Below are 25,648 nucleotides of genomic sequence, written 5' to 3' on the forward strand. Positions count from 1 at the left end.
CAGTGTCCGGAGCAAGTATGGTGGGTCTGACACACCGGTGTCAATGTGTTCTTTTTTCCATTTCCAGGAGTGTATGTCTTAAATAAGTATACGTGTAAATGGTAAAGAACAATGCACCAATTGCAGTTTCACGTTCTTTAGACTTTGCTGTACTTAGTCTTTTGACATTTATTATTTCAGTGTTAATGTTATGAAGAGTAATAAAAAGTTGTCTCGTGACATATTGTAAGGATTGTCGGTATGCCTCTGTGTGGGCTCTAATCTCTCTGATTTTATCCTCACGGTCTCTTCGTGAGTATACATAGGAGGGAGCAATATACTGCTTGACTCCTCGGTGAAGGTATGTTCTCGAAACTTCAACAAAAGCCCGTTCCGAGCTACTAAGTGTCTCTCCTGCAGAGTCTTCCACTGGAGTTTATCCATCATCTCCGTAACGCTTTCACGATTACTAAATGATCCTGTAACGAAGTGCGCTGCTCTCCGTTGGATCTTCTCTATATCTTCTATCAAACCTATCTGGTACGGATCCCACACTGCTGAGCAGTATTCAAGCAGTGGGCGAACAAGCGTACTGTAACCTACTTCCTTTGTTTTCGAATTGCATTTCCTTAGGATTCTTCCAATGAATCTCAGTCTGGGATCTGCTTCACCGACGATCAACTTTATATGATCATTCCATTTTAAATCACTCCTAATGCGTACTCCCATATGTTGTTGTTGTTGTGGTCTTCAGTCCCGAGACTGGTTTGATGCAGCTCTCCATGCTACTCTATCCTGTGCAAGCTTTTTCATCTCCCAGTACCTACTGCAACCTACATCCTTCTTAATCTGCTTAGTGTATTCATCTCTTGGTCTCCCTCTACGATTTTTACCCTCCACGCTGCCCTCCAATACTAAATTGGTGATTCCTTGATGCCTCAGAACATGTCCTACCAACCGATCCCTTCTTCTGGTCAAGTTCTGCCACAAACTTCTCTTTTCCCCAATCCTATTCAATACTTCCTCATTAGTTATGTGATCTACCCATCTAATCTTCAGCATTCTTCTGTAGCACCACATTTCGAAAGCTTCTATTCTCTTTTTGTCTAAATTATTTATCGTCCATGTTTCACTTCCATACATGGCTACACTCCATACGAAAACTTTCAGAAATGATTTCCTGACACTTAAATCAATACTGGATGTTAACAAATTTCTCTTCTTCAGAAACGCTTTCATTGCCATTGCCAGCCTACATTTTATATCCTCTCTACTTCGACCATCATCAGTTATTTTGCTCCCCAAATAGCAAAACTCCTTTACTACTTTAAGTGCCTCATTTCCTAATCTAATTTCCTCAGCATCACCCGACTTAATTAGACTACATTCCATTATCCTTGTTTTGCTTTTCTTGATGTTCATCTTATATCCTCCTTTCAAGACACTGTCCATTCCGTTCAACTGCTCTTCCAAGTCCTTTGCTGTCTCTGACAGAATTACAATGTCATCGGCGAACCTCAAAGTTTTTCTTTCATCTCCATGCATTTTAATACCTACTCCGAACTTTTCTTTTGTTTCCTTTACTGCTTGCACAATATACAGATTGAATAACATCGGGGAGAGGCTACAACCCTGTCTTACTCCCTTCCCAACCACTGCTTCCCTTTCATGTCCCTCGACTCTTATAACTGCCATCTGGTTTCTGTACAAATTGTAAATAGCCTTTCGCTCCCTGTATTTTACCTCTGCCACCTTTACAATTTGAAAGAGAGTATTCCAGTCAACATTGTCAAAAGCTTTCTCTAAGTCTACAAATGCTAGAAACGTAGGTTTGCCTTTCCTTAATCTTTCTTCTAAGATAAGTCCTAAGGTCAGTATTGCCTCACGTGTTCCAGTGTTTCTACGGAATCCAAACTGATCTTCCCCGAGGTCGGCTTGTACTAGTTTTTCCATTCGTCTGTAAAGAATTCGCGTTAGTATTTTGCAGCGGTGACTTATTAAACTGATAGTTCGGTAATTTTCACATCTGTCAACACCTGCTTTCTTTGGGATTGGAATTATTATATTCTTCTTGAAGTGTGAGGGTATTTCGCCTGTCTCATACATCTTGCTCACTACATGATAGAGTTTTGTCAGGAATGGCTCTCCCAAGGCTGTCTAATGGAATGTTGTCTACACCTGGAGCTTTGTTTCGACTCAGGTCTTTCAGTGCTCTGTCAAACTCTTCACACAGTATCATATCTCCCATTTCATCTTCGTTACATCCTCTGCCATTTCCATAATATTGTCCTCAAGTACATCCTTGTATAGACTCTCTGTATACTCCTTCCACCTTTCTGCTTTCCCTTCTTTGCTTAGAACTGGGTTTCCATCTAAGCTCTTGATATTCATACAAAGGTCTCTTTAATTTTCCTGTAGGCAGTATCTATCTAGCCCCTAGTGAGATAATCCTCCACAACCTTACATTTGTCCTCTAGCCATTCCTGCTTAGCCATTTTGCACTTTCTGTCGATCTCATTTTTGAGACGTTTGTATTCCCTTTTGCCTGCTTCATTTACTGCGTTTTTATATTTTCTCTTTTCATCAATTAAATTCAATATTTCTTCTGTTACCCAAGGATTTCTACTAGTCTTCCTCTTTTGACCTACTTGATCCTCTGCTGCCTTCACCACTTCATTCCTCAAACCTACCCATTCTTCTTCAACTGTATTTCTTTCCCCCATTCCTGTCAATTGTTCCCTTATGCTCTCTCTGAAACTCTGTACAACCTCTGGTTCTTTCAGTTTATCCAGGTCCCATCTCCTTAAATTCCCACCTTTTTTCGGTTTCTTCAGTTTTAATCTACAGTTCATAACCAATACATTGTGGTCAGAGTCCACATCTGCCCCTGGAAATGTCTTACAATTTAAAACCAGGTTCCTAAATCTCTGTCTTACCATTATATAATCTGTCTGAAACCTGTCAGTATCTCCAGGCTTCTTCCATGTGTACAATCTTCTTTTATGATTCTTGAACCAAGTGTTATCTATGATTAGGTTGTGCTCTGTGCAAAATTCTACCAGGCGGCTTCCTCTTTCGTTTCTTACCCCCAATCCATATTCACCTACTACGTTTCCTTCTCTCCCTTTTCCTACTGAAGAATTCCAGTCACCCATGACTATTAAATTTTCGTCTCCCTTCACTATCTGAATAATTTCTTTTATTTCATGATACATTTCTTCAATTTCTTCGTCATCTGCTGAGCTAGTAGGCATATAAACTTGTACTACTGTGGTAGGCGTGGGCTTCGTATCTATCTTGGCCACAATAATGCTTTCACTATGCTGTTTGTAGTAGCTTACCCGAACTCCTATTTTTTTTATTCATTATTAAACCTACTCCTGCATTACCCCTATTTGATTTTGTATTTATAACCCTGTATTCACCTGACCAGAAGTCTTGTTCTTCCTGCCACCGTACTTCACTAATTCCCACTATATCTAACTTTAACCTATCAATTTCCCTTTTTAAATTTTGTAACCTACCTGCTCGATTAAGGGATCTGACATTCCACGCTCCGATCCGTAGAACGCCAGTTTTCTTTCTCCTGATAAAGACATCCTCTTGAGTAGTCCCCGCCCGGAGATCCAAATGGGGGACTATTTTACCTCCGGAATGTTTTACCGAAAAGGACGCCATCATCATTTAACAATGCAGTAGAGCTGCATGCCCTCGGGAAAAATTACGGCCGTAGTTTCCCATTGCTTTCAGCCGTTCGCAGTACTAGCACAGCAAGGCCGTTTTGGTTAGTGTTACAAGGCCAGATCAGTCAGTCATCCAGACTGTTGCCCCTGCAACTACTGAAAAGGCTGCTGCCCCTCTTCAGGAACCACACGTTTGTCTGGCCTCTCTACAGATACCCCTCCGTTGTGGTTGGACCTACGGTACGGCTATCTGTATCGCTGAGGCACGCAAGCCTTCCCACCAACGGCAAGGTCCAGGTTCATGGGAGGGAATTAATGGAATTCACTGCTTCCAGTTGCTGACCTGCTATATTGTAGCTAAATGATAAGGGATCTTTCTTTATATGTATTCTCAGCACATTACACTGGTCTACATTGAGATTCAATTGCCATTCCCTGCACCATGCGTCAATTCGCTGCAGATCCTACTGGATTTCAGTACAATTTTCCACTGTTACAACCTCTCGATATACCACAGCATCATCCGCGAAAAGTCTCAGTGAATTTCCGATGTCATCCACAAGGTCATTTATGTATATTGTGAATAGTAACGATCCTACGACACCTGAAATCACTCTTACTTCGGAAGACTTCTCTCCATTGAGAATGACATGCTGCGTTCTGTTATCTAGGAACTCTTCAATGCAATCACACAATTGGTCTGACAGTCCATATGCTCTTACTTTGTTCATTAAACGACTGTGGGGAACTGTATCGAACGCCTTGCGGAAGTCAAGAAACACGGCATCTACCTGTGAACCCGTGTCTATGGCCCTCTGAGTCTCGTGGACGAATAGCGCAGGCTGGGTTTTACACGACCGTCTTTTTCGAAACTCATGCTGATTCCTACAGAGTAGATTTCTAGTCTCCAGAAAAGTCATTATACTCGAACAGAGATATAGGTCTATAGTTCTGCACATCTGTTGGACGTCCCTTCATGAAAACAGGGATGACCTATGCCCTTTTCCAATCCTATGGAACGCTACGCTCTTGTAGAGACCTACGGCACACTGCTGCAAGAAGGGAGCCAAGTTCCTTCGCGTACTCTGTGTAAAATCGAACTGGTATCCCATCAGGTCCAGCGGCCTTTCCTCGTTTGAGCGATTTTAATTGTTTCTCTATCCCTCTGTCGTCTATTTCGAGGTACTAGAGTGGTTACACCAACCACAGAGAAGATTATACCTTCAAAGACAACCGCCAATGGTGTCTCGTGGCTTTCACTGCGAATGAAGTTCGCAGTAGGGGAATTCTGGGCTGTTTCCTGAGTTCTTGTGGTACTGCGCTCTCTGTCTTTGCTGAGCTCGATGTTAAACTCTGAGCTCAGTTTATTCTTCACTGTGAGCGTAGGTCTTGGTTTGCAAGGCGTGCTTCTGGTTCGGCTACTGACCTTCCTGCGCGTGCTGTTGAGGAACCTGGGCTCTGCGACGTACATGTAGCTCACCACCATCCCCAGCAGCTGGTTGACCGCGCTGGCGCACAGCAGGGGCCTGCAAAACACCCACGTACATACAGCGACAGCTCGACAGCTCGTGCATCCGAGTTTCTCACAAGAAAACTATACAGAAGAACGGCAAAGGAAGTTAAGTGGCTGCTATGCGGTCAGTTTGGTTTTCGGAAGGGTAAGGGCACCAGAGAGGTAGTTCTGACGCAATTTATAACAGAAACAAGAGTCATGTAAATTAAGAAACGTTGGTGGTAGGATTTGTCGACAGGAGTCTAAGATGGTGTAAGATATTCGAAATTCCGAGAAAAACAAGGGGAAGCTAAACGGAAGAAGGGTAATGTATAATGTGTACAAGAAGCAAGAGGGAACAATAAGAGTGGGACACCACGAACGAAGTGCTCGGTTTAAAAAAGGTGTAAGACAGGGATGTAATCCTTCGCCTCTACTGTTCAATCTATACATGAAAGAAGCAACGATGGAAGTAAAGGAAAGGTATAGCGTCCCCAGTGAAATAATACGAAAGACTTAAAAAAACATTATTTATAAAGAAGAGACATTTAAAATTTAATAATATACATTTTTCTCATGTACCCATATAATAATAATTTCTGTGTGTAAGTTTCGATGGCAAAGAAATATAACAAAATGATCTAAAGAGACGACAAGATACGCTCTTTTGTTAATTTTTTAGTCGCCTTCGCTTCTTCTCTTGTCTTGGTTGTGTGTAGACGGACATCTTGCGAGTGCTGGCAAATGTAAGCATATTTGTATGAGTTAAGCATATAATATATTCATTTAATACTATTGCGCACTTTTAATTTGTAAGAGGTGATCCCGATTTCATGTCCGCCTTCCTTTGAATTAACCTTCATTCGAGTAATTTACAGTTCAACAATCGCAGCGGTCGATGCAGCCAACGACACCATTACGTGGTGATAATAACATAAAAATTAGCGGAAACGAAAAACTCGCCCGCTATTAACATAATATATATTTTTCTCCACAGCCGCCCGACGCTGCAGAAAATACGTAGCTTTAAGATTCTTATTTTCAGTACAACAGCCGAGAGCCAGAGCCAGGACTCCGACTACAATTCAATGGTTAACGGAGGTAAGAAGAAATACTCTCGCGCGTGTGTGGGCAATCGTAATTGATAACTAAAGATTATTTGCTTTAAAATGAGCTGACTAGCCGAGGAAATTAATAGGGAAAGCTTACTCCATTGTTCAACTTATATGCTCATGTTTTAAGATTCAGTGAGTCTAACGTTAATTAACGTAACAAATAATTTATGCTGAAGATTAATATTGTTAAAAAAAGGGAGAACTTCACAAAAGCGTTTGATTGTAAATCAAAATAAAATAAAATATAATTTTTATTAAGGCCCACCACGTAAGTCGGCAACAATCAACATAATAATAATATATTAAATTACGACGGCCGACGGACGCGAGAAAGGATAAGGAGTTGGATTAAGATTCAGGGCGAAAGCATCAGTGATAAGATTTGCTGATGACACTGCTATCGTCAGTAAATGTGAAGAAGAACTACAGGATCTGTTGGTTGGAATGGTCTAAAGAGTACAGAATATGGATTTAGAGTAAATCGAAGAAATACGAAATTAAAGAGAAGTAATACAGATGAGGACTAGGAGAAAGTTAACATCAGATTTGGGGACCACGAAGTAGATGAAGTTAAGGAATTCTGCTAGCTCGGTGGCAAAATAACCAATGATGGACGGAGCAAGGACGAAATAAACGGCACACAAGCACTGGCAAAAAGGTCATTGTTGTCCAAAAGTAGTCTACAAGTATCAAAGATAGGCCCGAACCCCAGGGAAGCCGGCCGCTGTGACCGAGCGATTCTAGGCGCTTCAGTCCGGAACCGCGCTGCTGCTACGGTCGCAGGTTCGAATCCTGCCTCGGGTATGGATTGTGATGTCCTTAGGTTAGTTAGGCTTATGTAGTTCTGAGTCTAGGGAACTGTTGACCTCAGATGTTAAGTCCCAAAGTGCTTAGAGCCATTTGAACCCTCTGAATCCCAGGAAGAAATTTCCGACAGTGTAAGTTTGGTATGGTACTGAATCATGGACTGTTGGAAAATCGGAATAGAAGAGAATCGAATTAAGGTATGATACTGCAGAAGTTTGTTCAAAATGAATTGGACCGATAAGATGAAGACTGAAGGTGTTCTCCCGCGAAGAAAGGAACATACGTAAAACGCCGTGCGATATGAGGCGCTTAGTTTAAGTTAGATTAAGTAGTGTGTAAGCCTAGGGACCGATGACCTCAGCAGTTTGGTCTCATACGATGACCTCAGCAGTTTGGTCCCATAGGAACTTACCAAACATTTGCAAATATGAAAAACATTGACAAGAAGAAGGGATGGGATGACGGGATACATGTTAAGACATCATGGGATGACGCTGATCATACTGGATGGAGCTGCAGAGGGTAATAGCTGTAGACAAAGACAGAGATTGGAATACATACAACATGTCATTGGGAACTTAGGGTGCACTTACTACTCTGAGATACAGGTGTTGATACATGAAAGGAATTCGTGGCTGGCCACACTGAACAAGTCAAAAGAATAACAACTTAAAAAAGTGAGAGTATGAAATCGAAGTTTTTCGCGCCAGTATCCATGCAAAAACATTGTCATTAACCTGACACTTCAAACGATATCCTCCACCGTGTTCATCAGAAATAATTGACTTTTCGTGCTGCTTTTAGTGTTAACATTTGTATCCTACACACGCCACATGTCATCAACACATAATGCTGCCAGAGACTGTGTCCATGTCTACATTGACCCCCAACCTCCAGATGCCAGATCCTCAGATCGGTACCAAATGCTGTATGTCGACAGAGTATCAACCAAAACACCGATTTAGTTCGTGCTGTGTGCTGTCGTCCAGTAGAACATGTGTAAATGGCAATTAAAAGTAACACCAGAGCTATGGCGTACACGAAAAGCATATCTGTGAACTTTTGGTATGAAGATCTCTGGTAGGTGAGTTGGGAGAGCGTCAGATCGTTGTACAAAACCTCTGGAGTTCGAGACTCAGTGAGAGCGATTTTTTCAATACCTTACGCGTGGAATTATTATATGGGAGAACATTTTTCTGAGATGTAAAAGGAGGTTTCGGAGTTTGTACCCACGTTCTTTTGGCGGTCTGCTATTGCTTCGTTAGTTGCAAGTAGAAAACCAATAGTGTACATTTGTATAGGTAACACTACATCTACCTATACAAACATATATATAAGGGTGGCATAGCCAGAGTCTTGATGATTCTGGCGTTTAGACTCTTGCTCTTAATGGGGACTTAATATATACCATAGTATAGTATACTAAGCCTCTCGGCTTGGCAAGATCAATGTGTAGTATCCTATTTGTGGTGGGGGGGGGGAGGGGGGAGAGGCCAGCCACGCCCCCATATGGTATGCAGAACTGCCATTACTCCACTACTACTAGTCACATAACGGCATGACTTACACTGACTAGCTTATGACCCAAGACTGCCCGCACAAAGTATATTGAGTTTAACATGTAGATCTTATCAGCTATACACAGCAGCTGCACTGTGCTACTACATGTACATTATGCATAGCATATGGGTGGGGGAGTTTGTGGGGGCCTCACCCCCCCCCCCCCCCTATGGATACTACACATTGATCTTACCAAGCCGAGAGGCTTAGTATACTATACTATGGTACATATTAAGTCCCCATTAAGAGCAGAACTCTGGCTATGCCACCCTTATATATGTGTTTGAATCACTCACTAATTTAAACTAACGAAGCGAAAGCAGACTGCCAAAAGAACAACAAATTCCGAAACGCCCTTTTACGTATCAGAAAACTGTTCTCGGATATAAAAATTTCAGGCATCAACTGTTAAAAGAATACTTACGCTCAATTGGTTTCAAACCTGGTACCTTAAATACAACGAGCTGACGCTCTACCAACTTTTTTGTGTCGCTCTCATTTTGTTCGTTAGTGGTCGTTGTATGTGTTCGGGGCGAACGTCGCATGACGCTTGTTCAAGTTAGTAGTTGATCCATTAACTCAGTTTTTTTTATTACAGAGGGTAGCTAACCCTCTGACCGAACACGTTTTTTTTTCGCCTTAACCAGTTCTTTTTTTTTTTGTTTATCGTGGGCAAGTGCTCTACCAACTTTTTTTTTAATAGTATAGCGAGCGGGGCAGGCAGATGGCGGCAAGAAGGGCAGGGGTCAATTAGTCCGAGGCCTGGCCACGGTGCCGCCCTCATACCTGTCATCACATTGATTGTAAAGGAACATTGATTTCTTTTTATTTTTATTTATTTATTTATTTTTTTATTTATTATTATTATTTTTTTTTTGGGAAAGCATCAGTTGGGATTGGAGCCAGATCATTCGGTTGATACATAAACGGGTGAAGGTTTTAGAGCTCGAACAGCTATCCAATACCTGTTCTATTGAATGCAATATGAAGCATATTACCGTACTTGCGACGGTGATCCGCGTAGTTTCTAATTTTAATATCTTCCGTTTCCATGTGTAACTGAAACTCGCTGTAATCTTCGCCCATCAGCCGATTGGAGACATGACTTGTATATTGGCCCAACAGCCACATGACGGCATTATTTTTAGTTGGCGGAAAATATTTGACGTCTGGTCTGTGCAGTAAGTTCGTGTCGATGTTATTTTCAGAAGTCCTAGTTATAAGGGCGACTTTTTGACGCACCCATTGCCAATTGCGCATGCGGTGACTGCAAGTATATCTGTGGGGAACAGTATCCACTTGGTGACAATCTGGACAATGGGCTGTGTCGCTTAGCCCAATCGCATGCAGGCGCTCATTTGTGCTGATAATGTTGTTAACCGTTTTGTACCATGTCGACCTGACCAAGGACGGAAGTACACTGTTGCTGATGTTCGCCCACAGGACATCCCAATTGACTCCAGTGTGCTTTTGTTCGATTTTGTTCTTGCCCTCATATTGTTTCCTGTGCTCCAGAATGTCCTTGGCAGTTAAGGGTCGATGTTGGAGAAGGACCTCGCTCCAGTAGCTCTTTTCCAGATAATATGCGCGGATGTGGGAGACCTGGTAGTCGATCGTCTGCACATTGATCGGCGGTTCTACGCTTTTCGGCGCGACTGCCTCAAACAACCTTGCCGTAAGGGTGTCAGAGTAGTTTTGGATTAAGGATGTCATCCGTTTAATGTACAAAGCCATTGCTTTGGCGTTCAGATCGGTCAGACCCATACCGCCATGCAGAGGGTCGAGGGTCACAGTCTTCACGTCAACTCGAAATATTTCCCACCGCCACAGAAAATTGGTCAACTTTCGCATTATCTGTTTGACTATGACAGTGGGGATTGGAAAGACCTGTGCCACGTAATATGCTCGCGACAGGATACCTGTATTTATAAATTTAACCCTCTGAATTTGGTCCATACTGCGATAAACGTTATCTATTAAAGCACCCTTGACTTTGAACGAGACATCCCGCCAATTTGCCGTTATCATCCTTTGTGGAGGGACCGTCAGTATCGTCCCAAGAGATTTGTGTTCCGTAACATGGGTAGCCCATTCTAGGCCGACATCGTCAAGTCCCCTGATACGTAGAAATTTGCTTTTAGTTTCATTCATTTTTGCGCCAGAAGCGGAACAATAGCTTCTGAGGTCTGCCTCCAGTTGAATCACATCATCCCTGTTCCTCACGACGATGCCGACATCATCAGCATATGCCCCAACTGCAGTTTTCTTCCCGGCGATCGTTATGCCCGTCATGTGCTCTTGTACTAGCCGCAGCAATGGTTCTAGTGAGATGACAAAGAGCAACATGGAAAGGGGGCTTCCTTGGGGGACACCCCTTGCGATGGTAATTGGTCTTGTGAGCTGGCAGTTGACGGAGATCGTGGCGGCCAGACCAGTGATCATATTGCGCACGACAGCGATGGAGTCATGCCCGAAGCCCATCCTCCGCATCGTTTCGAAGAGGTATTTATGGCTGACACTATCAAATGCTTTATAAAAGTCGACAAAAAGGAGGCCGCAATTAATGGTGCTCGCAGACGACAGAGCGACGATATCTCTATATTGTGCTGAAGTCTGAAATATGGATCGCCTACAAGCACAAGTCTGCCCAATTATGTTTGCGGTCAACGGCATCATTCGATTGTTTAAAGCTCTCGCAATAATCTTATAATCTGAATTAAGAAGAGAAATCGGCCGGAAGTTGTTAATCTTTTTACATCCCTTATTTTTAGGAATCAACACGATTTTACAATCTTTAAGTTCTGATGGTACAAACTTTCCCCGCAGTACGTCGTTAACGGTTATGTCAACTTATCACCTATGATTCTCCAATATCGTTGATAGATTTCGACCGGAAGGCCATCAGGGCCCGGCTATTTACTTTTAGGACTTCATCTGGACTAAAAGCCGAAAATAAGCTGGCGTTGTCGTCGGCCGTAATTGTGGAGGTTGTAAACGCAAATAACTCATCCAAATCGTCCTCTTACGTTGCTCCTGCCTCATACAGGGCACTGTAATACCTGTGGATTTCTCTGATTGCACAGTGAGGAGAGTACCGTTTTCTAATTAAAGTTCGTCCATGAATATCCGTCGTCGGTTCTTGCGATGTTTAATCAGATGATATAACGCAGCCGTATCGTCCTGATTGCACAGTGAGGACAGTACCGTTTTCTATTTAAAGTTCGTCCATGAACATCCGTCGTCGGTTCTTGCGATGTTTAATCAGATGATATAACGCAGCCGTATCGTCCTCGCTAACAGATCTGGCTTTTGACTTAAGTTTAAGACCCTCCAGTTGTTTTCTCTTTAAGCTTAATAATGTCGCTTTAATTTTCTTGATGTCGGACAAGCGCCTATCTGAGTCATCTGCCTGATCATACAAATCGCTTAAGACCATGTAGTAAAATTCCATTGTACGGTGAACTGCCCGAGATCTCTCTATACTATAAGATATAATTACTTTCCGTAATTTGGGCTTCGCCTTGCGGGTCCACCACTCCAAAACACTCGGAAAGTTGTGTACAGAGCGCAAGCAAAATTCCCAAGCTGTCTTTAATTCGACCTCGAGCTCGTCGTCTGTTAAAAGGCCGACATTCATGCTCCACTGATTCCTAAACCAGTGAGTTGGTTGCCGGTCTAAGTTTATGCAAGCACTCACACTACAGTGATCAGAGAAGCTGACTGGAGTGATTTCCACTTGTAGCAAATTCCTCACTATGTGACTTGACATATAGATTCTAACAATCCTGCTACTGGAATTATGTGAAATGTGCGTGTATTTCACAAGCGTGGGATACTTAACTTCCCATGCGTCCCTCAGTTTCATTTGGGAGACAAGAAAGTTTAATTCAGGGGAATAATTAAAATTGGGGGATTGATCTTTATGGTGCAATACACAATTAAAATCGCCTGCAATGATCAAGTTTGGAGAGTCTCTCCGCAGTAAGTAAATGATATCCTCCTTAAAAAACTTCGATCTGTCAGCGCGCCGTGTACTTCCAGATGGTGCATACAGATTGATTACACTGACGCCCATGATATTCACACCTATGCCCCGTCCAGAGTCTAACTTTTCGACATCGGTTAGAGGTATTCCTTCCCTGACTAAAATCGCTGTGCCAGCACTGAATTCAGGAGCGAAATTGATTATTGCAACATAGCCGGGAATGTTAATTTGCCATGTTGCAACCTCTTGTAAAAGGGCAATATCTGTACCAGAGTCAAACAAAAATTGTTTAAATAAAGCAAGTTTTAACTCTGACGTAATCCTATTGATATTAAGGGAGGTGATAGTATAGGCCTGTAGCATATAGGTAATGAGATGTAAAAGTATAACAAAACGATGGCATGGAGCTCAAGAGTGCCGGCTGCAGAATTAAAAAAGGTATAATGTGGGCAGCCATGAGAGGATTATTGGATCAAGAAGCGAAATAAAAACCATAACAAGTGATACACTACGAATCATAGGCCGGTTGTAGCAAAAACGACACAGTGAATGTTGCGAACCATAACCGGATAAGAGGACAGAAAGAAACACGAAGAAGCTTTGCAACCTTAGGCGACAGCACGGAACAAACCTTGTAACAATGGAATTACTACTGTGGGGGATGGGCTTCGCCGAGTTCTTTGCTGTTGTCATCACCGAACCCTTCCCACACAATTTCACAACTAATATTTCGGGGTGCTACATCCGCTTGCGTCGAAGTGGAATTGCCCTTGTTGCGAGGAACGGAGAGATTTGGCTGTGGATTGAGCCTTCGTCGTGGGGCGTTTTGAGGTCCCGAAGTTTTTGTGGATTCTTTGAGACGCGGTCGTGTCGTTGTCGCAGCACTGCCGCCGGCAGCTGGCAGGTTGGTAAACACTTTCACTTGTTTACTTCCGCCCGGAACTTGTTGTCGGGTGTCAGCTGTAGCGCGTTGTTGACACAACACTTCCTCACTGTGTGCTCGTTGTAGCGGCTGTTGTCCTTCGGGCGCGGCACGCAGAATTGGAGGTTCCTGTTCATGACCCGGCGTCTCAGAATTCGGCATCCCCTCAAGTCCATCCGCACTGGCTTCAAAATCGACCCGCATAACATCATCTCGTACTAAATCCTCTGCGATTGATGGTTTTGGTTTCCGGGCTGCAGGAGTCGCGTGAGATACTTCCTCATCTGAATGCCCATCACTACGTTCCAGCGGCCTTTTCTTTGGCTGAGATTCACTTTCAAGACGAACTGGCGCAGCAGTTTGCCGTCCTACGAGTGGTGGAAGCGCATCAGCGGTTATGTGCGGGGTCTCGGAGGTAGTTGCCTCGGGAGCATCAACATCAGGGTGTGCAGAAGAACCAGAAATATCTACTGCCATTACCTCGTTAAGTGTTAATCTACGCCGCGGCTGGAGATTACTTTTTAAGACAAAAACTCGGCGGGGGCAGTCCTGGCGAAGATGGCGTAGTTCATTGCGGATATGGCAGGTGGGGCTCGACCAGAATATTTAATGTGAGCCTTATAACCATCAACCGTGATGTGAGAAGGAATGTTCATTTTTACTTCCATGTCCACAGATCTAATCCCATTGAAACATTGTAATTTGTAACGAGACGACCACTTATCGTTGACAATTTCTTTAACCTCACCAAACTTAGAAAGCGCATCTTTAATTTTAGCATTATCAATCTCTATGGGCAAGTTAAGTATTCGAACTGTCTGAATCGAGGTATCGGCATGTGTTACATTAACCATACTAGTGGTGCAGTCGCGATGAACAAAAGGGACTTGTTTGCCGATTTTTTCAAGAAGTCGATCAACTGCTACTGGACTGAGAAACTTGACAAACACGCAATAACGATCAGAATCTAGCTGGGTGGTGTGCACAGAATCAGAAGTGATGCCTATTACCTCGGTTAGCCAGTCACGAATCTCGAGGGCGGTCGGTTGAACTCAGCGGGTATCCTTGTCAAAGCCAAAAACCAGGGTGACCCCCAGCCTCACCTACCTAGGCCTCACCATTGACCGTCACCTCACCTGGATCACTCATCTCCGCTCCATCCAATCCAAAGCCCACAACCGCCTCCGACTCCTCAAACTCCTCTCCGGCCGGACATGGGGGTTGCACCCCTCTACTATCCTCCACACCTACAAATCCTTAATCCGTCCCATCCTCTGTTATGCCAGTCCTGCCTGGATATCTGCCCCCCCCCCCAAATTCTATAAGTCCCACCAGATCCTTGAGCATCATGCACTCCGCCTCGCCTTCCGTATATGCCTCCCATCCCCCACGCGGATCCTCTATGATATCATTCCTTTCCCCCATCTGCTCCTATTCCTCGAACATATCCGCATCCTCTACACCTCCTGCCGCCTTGAACCCCCTCACCCCCTGGTTGCTCCTCTCCTCTCCCATCCCTGCCCCCAGCCACGTCTTCACTGTTGTGTCCCCCCTACCCTCCATCTCTACACCCTACATCTCCTTTCCCAAGGTGGCTTCCATCAACTCCCCCTCCCGGATGATGCCCTCTCTCCCTCCATTTATCCCTCCTATCAACTCTGATCCTCACTCCCCCTCCTTTCCTCTGTCCTTTTCCCAGGCTCCCTCTCCCCCCCCTTCCATCCTCTTTCTTCCCCACCTCCCCTCTCTTTGCCCCCTTCTCTCCCCCGCGTCCTTTTACATTTCCGTCCTCTGCCTCCTCTCATTCCCTCTTGCGTCTGCCCTTCTCCCCCCTTTATTAGTCCTCTCCCTCCTTGGTTCCCCCCCCCCTTTTCGTTTTTCCTCTCCTCCCTCTTTGGTTTTCCCCCTCCTCCAGGTCCCCCCCCCCCCCCCCCATTTGCCTTTGGCTCGGGAGTGCCATCTTTGTGCCGCCTTTTTCGTGCAGTGTTTTACAGTGTGTTTTTCCAGTGCGTGCTCCGTGTTGTGTGTTTTGGGAAGTGTAGCGAACAGCCATCATACTGTCGCTGGGTGTGCTTTTTATCACTTGCGAACAGAAACCAGACTATCGCCATGTTTTTTAATTGTGTGTCTACTATGTTACTTGTCTGATTCCTGTGTCTTTTATCTACATTGCCAACCCCTTTTGCTTTCTGTTTTAACTTTCCGCAATTTTACGCCATTTTACACTATAAATCGCCATTTTATCGCCTGTTTCTCCTTGTTTCTTTCTTCTTCCTTTATTTAAAAAAAAGTCTGTGGGCTGTAGAGCAGCGTAGTGAACTGCTGCCGGCCCGCCCCCTTCGGGGGGAATTGAAAATCAATAAAGAAAAAAAAAACAGGGTGTTTTTCCGGATGGTGGTCGACATGGCGCTACAGCTGTATGGAATCCGGTATAGCCCGAATCCCGTACAAGATCGGCAAGTTGCTGACGAAGAGGACGACCACAAAAAAAAGTACAATGCACGTGAATCACTCGGAACACAGAAACACACAACGGCAAACAGTAAACACTGGCAACGACACCGACGACGCGGAGCAACCAGCTAGCACGTCCGACCGCGGCGACAGCGAAAGCCGGAATGTTTGGTTTCAAACCTGGTACCTTAAATACAACGAGCTGACGCTCTACCAACTTTTTTGTGTCGATCTCATTTTGTTCGTTAGTGGTCGTTGTATGTGTTCGGGGCGAACGTCGCATGACGCTTGTTCAAGTTAGTAGTTGATCCATTAACTCAGTTTTTTTTATTACAGAGGGTAGCTAACCCTCTGACCGAACACGCTGAGCTACCGTGCCACTATCAACTCAGCTTTCAGAGATCTTTACATTCACAACTCACAGATACAATTTCCGTATACTTCGTAGTTCTCGCGTTACTTTTAATTACCGTTTACGCGGCTTCTACTCGACGACAGCACACAGTTCGGACTAAATCGATGTTTTGGTCGGTACTCTATCGACACACTATAACTGCAGACGTCGTGTTGTGCCGACTCCACTGTAGCTTGAATGGATTTTTAAGTTTGTTTTATATGCCCGACTTCGAATTTCACCACACAAGTCTCCAGGGTTGAGAAGTTATTGCCCGATGACGACACGCAATACAGTTTGTTAAAGCGGAGTTAGTCCGCAGCTCGTGGTCGTGAGGTAGCGTTCTCGCTTCCCACGCCCGGGTTTCTGGGTTCGATTCCCGGCGGGGTCAGGGATTTTCTCTGCCTCGTGATGACTGGGTGTTGTGTGATGTCCTTAGGTTAGTTAGGTTTAGCAGTCTGCTTTAGGCAGTGGCGCGTCACGGACCTGCTGTCCCGGCCGCGGGCGCGCGTGAACGAGGAAGTGTTTACACCGCCGGTACTCGCGCGTGTTGTTGTCTGACTTGATCGCCATGGCACACAATTTTCGAAAGACTACGCTCCAATTTACGTTCGACAACGAATTTGCCAGACCCAAAGCTTTCGAAATAGAGCGTTTTTTGAGGGAAGAAGTTCGTTTACCTGCTGCAGACATAATTGGAATACACCTGTCCATTGTAAGCAGTACAATGTACGTAAAGATGACTGATGACGCTGCGTGTGAAAGAACTCTCTCCGCTGCTCAAAGAGGATTTAAATTTCGACACTCTGATGGCCATATCAGCGATGTAACAGTAGCTCCTTCAGGATTGGGTGTGAGGGTCATTCGGATCTTTGAATTGCCGTTTGAGGTGCCAGAATCGATGGTTACTGAATCGCTGCGACCATATGGAACGGTACTTTTAGTCATACGCCTGAACGCTGGGCTAGTTTTAATACCTATCCTGTGCTAAACGGCGTGCGACAGGTGCGGATCGTCCTTACTAAACATATCCCGTCTTATTTATACATTGGCGGATGTCGAGCTATTGTGATCTACGATGGCCAGCCACGCACCTGTTCTGGCTGTGGTGGAGGACATATCCGCTCGGAGTGCATACAACGCCGCGTCGTGCAACTGCCACGTGGAGAAGCGTCACAGCGAGAAGTTCCCACGCAACTGCCGATGACGTACGTGTCGGTGGCCCGCCGGGAAGTGTTGCCAAGTTCGGAGCGTGACAAGGACGTGTTTACGCAAGAGCAGACCGAGTTACGGGAGCATGGAGGTGACTCGGAGAATGTCCCTGCACCCATGTCACGACAGTTGAGGGAGGAACCTTCCGAAAACTCACATGTAGCAAGAGACGTGGAAGTGGAGGTCCAGACGGTGGCGCCGGCAACGGACCAACGAACGACCGACGATCACAGTGAGGCAGCAGAGGGCAGGGCACGCAAACAGCGATCGCCGAAGCGTCGCAAAAAGCGTCGCCATAGTTCGGGTGACACGTCCCCCCCTAGCCTAGGGGACACGGAAGGTATCCTAGCCGAAGAACTGTCTGACACAGAACACGTGTCTTCAGAGGACGCTGACAGGATTCCGTCCGATGGTGACCGGATGTCCTGCCTTTTAGATGGTCCCTCTTCATTGACACCGACTGACCCAGCGCTGCCGACGAAGGAGTCAGGGACACCAATGTCCCGGCAGCCACGTCGAAATACATCAGAGGACATTTCTCGGATGGATGACCACTGCGACTGGGCGGAACCAGTCGAAGACCTACAGGAATTGCCACCCCCAAATGATGACCACTCACCTACAGGATGCACACCACGGAACGACAACGAAGGACGGCAGCCCGTTGGCGGGCACCCCTCTGAGCACGAATAGTGGACTAAAGCCCTTGGAGTTCTCAACGACATGACACGAGCATGACAACGACAACGAACCAAGCATATAAGGTGGGCACAGTGAACATTAACACCGCACGTTCGCTTGCAAAGATGCAACTTCTCCGGGACATGATTTACGCCACAGACGTTGATATTCTGCTGATGCAGGAAACCTTCAATGCTGCTTTTCCCGACGTGCATGGATACAACACTTATCTAGCGCCGACTCCAGATGGAGGACGTGGCACAGTGATACTAGTCCGGGAAGGGATTCCGATGTGTGACCTCGATTACCTTCCTTCGGCTCGGGGTTTGGCTATGACCGTGAACGGCATTCGTATCGTCAACATCTATGCACCCTCCGGATCTGACAATGGACAGGCGCGTGCACGATTCTACTCGGAGGAGATTGCCCCCCTATTCCATGGGAGGTATGACCACATCTTGGTAGGGGAGGATTTTAACTGTGTACTCACACCGAAGGATCAAACTCCTAATTTCAGCTCCTGCCACGCATTGAACACGATCTGCCGGGACATGGCCCTTATGGACACGTGGGAAAAGATCCATGGGCAGCGAGAGGGCTACACGTATTTTACTAGCCACTCGGCGAGCAGGCTGGATCGGATTTATGTTTCTGACGGATTAAGAGATCACGTGTTGGCTGCTGAACGTTGGCCCACAGCTTTTGCGGATCACCTTGTGTATTTATGCACGTTAACCCTCCCACGGCAGCGGGTCTGGCGGAGTCGTAGTTCCTGGAAACTTAATTCCTCCTTATTGGTGGATCTCGAATGTCGCCAGCGGATCGAAGAAACATGGCAGACTTGCACTCGCCGTCTGCCGCTGCACCGTACGGTTCTTTCGTGGTGGCTGCAGTGTGCAAAACCGGCGATACGAAGAGCTCTCATAACATATGGCAAGGAAAAAGCGAAATGGCTCCGAGATACACTTGACTATTACTACATGGTACTCCGCGACCTGTCCTCCAGGGCCCCATCGCCCGAACGTCAAGCGGAAGTCCATCGCATTCAGGCCTGCATTTTATCGATCACGAGACGTCGACTGGAGGGACTTTCGATCCGTGCTCGGTGCTTGGACAACGTCGATGGAGAACGTATTGGCATGCATCATGTGTCCAAGGGACATGCGCGTAATCGCCGATCCCTAATCACAGTCCTCCATGATGACGATGGTCGGCCCTTGACGTCACAACAGGCCATTGCTGCTGAGTTTCTGGAGCATTACCGCCTCCTTTTCACTGGGACGCCGACGGACAATCGGACAGAAGAAGAAATTTTGCGACAGATGCAAACGGAGGTGGATGGTCCGGATGCAGAGGTGCTATTGGCACCCCTAACGGAAGATGACATCCGGGGCGCACTCGCGAAGGGTGCGGTGCATAAATCCCCTGGGCCAGATGGGTTGACACTCGAATTTTACCGCGCATTTGCGGATTTAATGATGTCCCAGTTGGTATTGATGTATAACGACTTATTGAGCCCTGACACGGATGTGTGCTCCCTGCCGCCGTTGGATAAGCAGCTGCAGCAGCAAGTCGTATACTCCTAGCTCACTCATTTGTTACATAGTTTAATTCTTAATTTCTTTGCGTGTTTTTGGTACTTGCATTGTGTAATTCATAAATTTCGGGAGTATTATAGTATTTGAGAGTTGTAGCATCGCGTTTTAGTACCTGAATAGTGTAAATTCGCGTAGTCGTTTGTCTACTGTTTTGTTTTGAACGGCCAGTGTCGGTTGGTCGCAGTTAGTGTGCTCCCTGCCGCCGTTGGATGAGCAGCTGCAGCAGCAAGTCGTATACTCCTAGCTCACTCATTTGTTACATAGTTTAATTCTTAATTTCTTTGCGTGTTTTTGGTACTTGCATTGTTTAATTCATAAATTTCGAGCGTATTATGGTATTTGAGAGTTGTAGCATCGCGTTTTAGTACCTGAATAGTGTAAATTCGCGTAGTCGTTTGTCTACTGTTTTGTTTTGAACGGCCAGTGTCGGTTGGTCGCAGTTAGTGTGCTCCCTGCCGCCGTTGGATAAGCAGCTGCAGCAGCAAGTCGTATACTCCTAGCTCACTCATTTGTTACATAGTTTAATTCTTAATTTCTTTGCGTGTTTTTGGTTCTTGCATTGTTTAATTCATAAATTTCGGGCGTATTATAGTATTTGAGAGTGTAGCATCGTGTTTTAGTACCTGAATAGTGTAATTTCGCTTAGTCTCCTTCCGCCGCCGAGCAGTGTCAGCAGTGCGCAAGTAGCAGCATTACTGCATTTACTAGGCAATCTTGTATTTTAATAACCGTTTAAATTTTGTCGATTTGTTTGCGCTCTCTGTAGATTAGTTCAGACGTTCTTAGCAAAACAGTTTTTAGCATGGATAGGGACTGCAACTGCTGTGTTCGGATGCAGGCTGAGTTGGCATCCCTTCGCTCCCAGCTTCAGGCAGTGTTGGCTTCGGTCACACAGCTTGAGGCTGTTGCCAATGGGCATCACTGTGGGGGTCGGGATGGGGGTTTGTCGGGGACGGCCAGCTCGTCCCACGCATCCCCTGATCGGACTACGACTGTGGTTGCCCGGGATACTGCCCGCATTGAGGCTGATCCCTCACCTGTGGTAGAGTGGGAGGTCGTTTCAAGGTGTGGCAGGGGGCGAAAGACATTCCGGAGGGCTGAACGGAAAGCCTCTCCAGTTTGTCTGACGAACCGGTTTCAGGCTCTGTCTCAGGCTGATACTGATCTTCGGCCTGACATGGCTGCTTGTCCTGTTCCAGAGGTTGCCCCTCAGTCTGCAAGATCCGGGCAGTCGCAGAGGGTGGGCTTACTGGTAGTTGGGAGCTCCAACGTCAGGCGCGTAATGGGGCCCCTTAGGGAAATGGCAGCAAGAGAGGGGAAGAAAACCAATGTGCACTCCGTGTGCATACCGGGGGGGAGTCATTCCAGATGTGGAAAGGGTCCTTCCGGATGCCATGAAGGGTACAGGGTGCACCCATCTGCAGGTGGTCGCTCATGTCGGCACCAATGATGTGTGTCGCTATGGATCGGAGGAAATCCTCTCTGGCTTCCGGCGGCTATCTGATTTGGTGAAGACTGCCAGTCTCGCTAGCGGGATGAAAGCAGAGCTCACCATCTGCAGCATCGTCGACAGGACTGACTGCGGACCTTTGGTACAGAGCCGAGTGGAGGGTCTGAATCAGAGGCTGAGACGGTTCTGCGACCGTGTGGGCTGCAGATTCCTCGACTTGCGCCATAGGGTGGTGGGGTTTCGGGTTCCGCTGGATAGGTCAGGAGTCCACTACACGCAACAAGCGGCTACACGGGTAGCAGGGGTTGTGGGGCGTGGGCTGGGCGGTTTTTTAGGTTAGATGGCCTTGGGCAAGTACAGAAAGGGCAACAGCCTCAACGGGTGCGGGGCAAAGTCAGGACATGCGGGGACCAAGCAGCAATCGGTATTGTAATTGTCAACTGTCGAAGCTGCGTTGGTAAAGTACCGGAACTTCAAGCGCTGATAGAAAGCACCGAAGCTGAAATCGTTATAGGTACAGAAAGCTGGCTTAAGCCAGAGATAAATTCTGCCGAAATTTTTACAAAGGTACAGACGGTGTTTAGAAAGGATAGATTGCATGCAACCGGTGGTGGAGTGTTCATCGCTGTTAGTAGTAGTTTATCCTGTAGTGAAGTAGAAGTGGATAGTTCCTGTGAATTATTATGGGTGGAGGTTACACTAAACAACCGAACTAGGTTAATAATTGGCTCCTTTTACCGACCTCCCGACTCAGCAGCATTAGTGGCAGAACAACTGAGAGAAAATTTGGAATACATTTCACATAAATTTTCTCAGCATGTTATAGTCTTAGGTGGAGATTTCAATTTACCAGATATAGACTGGGACACTCAGATGTTTAGGACGGGTGGTAGGGACAGAGCATCGAGTGACATTATACTGAGTGCACTATCCGAAAATTACCTCGAGCAATTAAACAGAGAACCGACTCGTGGAGATAACATATTGGACCTACTGATAACAAACAGACCCGAACTTTTCGAATCTGTATGTACAGAACAGGGAATCAGTGATCATAAGGCCGTTGCAGCATCCCTGAATATGGAAGTTAATAGGAATATAAAAAAAGGGAAGAAGGTTTATCTGTTTAGCAAGAGTAATAGAAGGCAGATTTCAGACTACCTAACAGATCAAAACGAAAATTTCTGTTCCGACACTGGCAATGTTGAGTGTTTATGGAAAAAGTTCAAGGCAATCGTAAAATGCGTTTTAGACAGGTACGTGCCGAGTAAAACTGTGAGGGACGGGAAAAACCCACCGTGGTACAACAACAAAGTTAGGAAACTACTGCGAAAGCAAAGAGAGCTCCACTCCAAGTTTAAACGCAGCCAAAACCTCTCAGACAAACTGAAGCTAAACGATGTCAAAGTTAGCGTAAGGAGGGCTATGCGTGAAGCGTTCATTGAATTCGAAAGTAAAATTCTATGTACCGACTTGACAGAAAATCCTAGGAAGTTCTGGTCTTACGTTAAATCAGTAAGTGGCTCGAAACAGCATATCCAGACACTACGGGATGATGATGGCATTGAAACAGAGGATGACACGCGTAAAGCTGAAATACTAAACACCTTTTTCCAGAGCTGTTTCACAGAGGAAGACCGCACTGCAGTTCCTTCTCTAAATCCTCGCACAAACGAAAAAATGGCTGACATCGAAATAAGTGTCCAAGGAATAGAAAAGCAACTGGAATCACTCAATAGAGGAAAGTCCACTGGACCTGACGGGATACCAATTCGATTCTACACAGAGTACGCGAAAGAACTTGCCCCCCTTCTAACAGCCGTGTACCGCAAGTCTCTAGAGGAACGGAGGGTTCCAAATGATTGGAAAAGAGCACAGATAGTCCCAGTCTTCAAGAAGGGTCGTCGAGCAGATGCGCAAAACTATAGACCTATATCTCTTACGTCGATCTCTTGTAGAATTTTAGAACATGTTTTTTGCTCGCGTATCATGTCATTTCTGGAAACCCAGAATCTACTATGTAGGAATCAACATGGATTCCGGAAACAGCGATCGTGTGAGACCCAACTCGCCTTATTTGTTCATGAGACCCAGAAAATATTAGATACAGGCTCCCAGGTAGATGCTATTTTTCTTGACTTCCGGAAGGCGTTCGACACAGTTCCGCACTGTCGCCTGATAAACAAAGTAAGAGCCTACGGAATATCAGACCAGCTGTGTGGCTGGATTGAAGAGTTTTTAGCAAACAGAACACAGCATGTTGTTATCAATGGAGAGACGTCTACAGACGTTGAAGTAACCTCTGGCGTGCCACAGGGGAGTGTTATGGGACCATTGCTTTTCACAATATATATAAATGACTTAGTAGATAGTGTCGGAAGTTCCATGCGGCTTTTCGCGGATGATGCTGTAGTATACAGAGAAGTTGCTGCATTAGAAAATTGTAGCGAAATACAGGAAGATCTGCAGCGGATAGGCACTTGGTGCAGGGAGTGGCAACTGACCCTTAACATAGACAAATGTAATGTATTGCGAATACATAGAAAGAAGGATCCTTTATTGTATGATTATATGATAGCGGAACAAACACTGGTAGCAGTTACTTCTGTAAAATATCTGGGAGTATGCGTACGAAACGATTTGAAGTGGAATGATCATATAAAGCTAATTGTTGGTAAGGCGGGTACCAGGTTGAGATTCATTGGGAGAGTGCTTAGAAAATGTAGTCCATCAACAAAGGAGGTGGCTTACAAAACACTCCTTCGACCTATACTTGAGTATTGCTCATCAGTGTGGGATCCGTACCAGGTCGGGTTGACGGAGGAGATAGAGAAGATCCAAAGAAGAGCGGCGCGTTTCGTCACTGGGTTATTTGGTAACCGTGATAGCGTTACGGAGATGTTTAATAAACTCAAGTGGCAGACTCTGCAAGAGAGGCGCTCTGCATCGCGGTGTAGCTTGCTCGCCAGGTTTCGAGAGGGTGCGTTTCTGGATGAGGTATCGAATATATTGCTTCCCCCTACTTATACTTCCCGAGGAGATCACGAATGTAAAATTAGAGAGATTAGAGCGCGCACGGAGGCTTTCCGGCTGTCGTTCTTCCCGCGAACCATACGCGACTGGAACAGGAAAGGGAGGTAATGACAGTGGCACGTAAAGTGCCCTCCGCCACACACCGTTGGGTGGCTTGCGGAGTATCAATGTAGATGTAGATGTAGATGTAGATGTTCCGTCGCAGTTCATGGCGGGACTGCTTATACCAATACCGAAATCGACATCGAGTGACAGCGCCCATCAATTTAGACCGCTCACGATGCTCAATACTGACTATAAGATCTTTGCGCGAATGTTGGCGGCAAGGCTCAAGATTGTAATATCCAAAACAATACCACCAGACCAGGCTTGTCTAGGGGTTCGGAGCAACATACATTCTATCCTTGGCGAATACCGTGACGTAATTTCCCTGACGGAAGCTTGTCGCATGCGAGCGGCGTTCGTATCGGTGGATTTTGATCGTGCCTTTGACAGGATCAACCATGATTTCCTTGACTCGACCATGCGACGCATGGCGATACCACAGGATTTTATTACCGTCCTCATGCGCCTCCTTCGCGGCGCTTCTTCGACGGTGAGAGTCAATGGCAGGGAGGTAGGAACGATTCCTGTTTGCAGCTCAGTTAGGCAAGGATGTCCGTTGTCGATGATACTGTTTACAATAGCGCTCGAACCATTGATGCAGACTCTTAGACGGACTCTTAACAGGCGTCCGACTCCGTGCGAGCTCCTTCACGTGTCGTGCGTATGCCGACGACTTGATGATACTCGTCCGGTCGGAGAACGAAGTAAGTCAGGTGGTTACCCTTCTTACTACGTACGGGGTAGCTGCGGGAAGCAGGGTCAACATGAATAAAACCAAGATCATGCACATCGGTCGGGGGCTGGACGCTCTGCGAAGATCAAGGGTGATATGCGAACAACTTTCGTTACGTCCGTTTTCACGTATCTGTCAAAACTAATCCTGTCGCCCACAATTCAAATTAACATTGACGTTAAACCCTTTTGTCGGAACATCGTAACTATTATGTGAAAGTTTATTCTAGTCCCCGAATTAATTCCTTTCAGATACGCGCACGACGGAACAGCAGAACTGAACACAAACGACTTGTTTTAGGCCGGCCGAAGTGGCCGTGCGGTTAAAGGCGCCGCAGTCTGGAACCGCAAGACCGCTACGGTAGCAGGTTCGAATCCTGCCTCGGGCATGGATGTTTGTGATGTCCTTACGTTAGTTAGGTTTAACTAGTTCTAAGTTCTAGGGG

General features: G+C 45.9%; 1 protein-coding gene across 1 annotated transcript in view; it reads right to left on the reverse strand.

Moving 5' to 3' along the window:
- LOC124716682 (endothelin-converting enzyme homolog) overlaps positions 1-25,648 on the reverse strand; it is a 330,992-nt gene that overhangs the window by 230,209 nt on the left and 75,135 nt on the right. The window contains exon 3 of the mRNA XM_047243221.1: positions 5,089-5,188. Coding sequence (XP_047099177.1) covers positions 5,089-5,188 — 100 coding nt within the window. The remainder of the gene's footprint in view (positions 1-5,088; positions 5,189-25,648) is intronic.

This window comes from Schistocerca piceifrons, chromosome 9 (assembly GCF_021461385.2).
Source record: "Schistocerca piceifrons isolate TAMUIC-IGC-003096 chromosome 9, iqSchPice1.1, whole genome shotgun sequence".
Classification (NCBI taxonomy): domain Eukaryota; kingdom Metazoa; phylum Arthropoda; class Insecta; order Orthoptera; family Acrididae; genus Schistocerca; species Schistocerca piceifrons.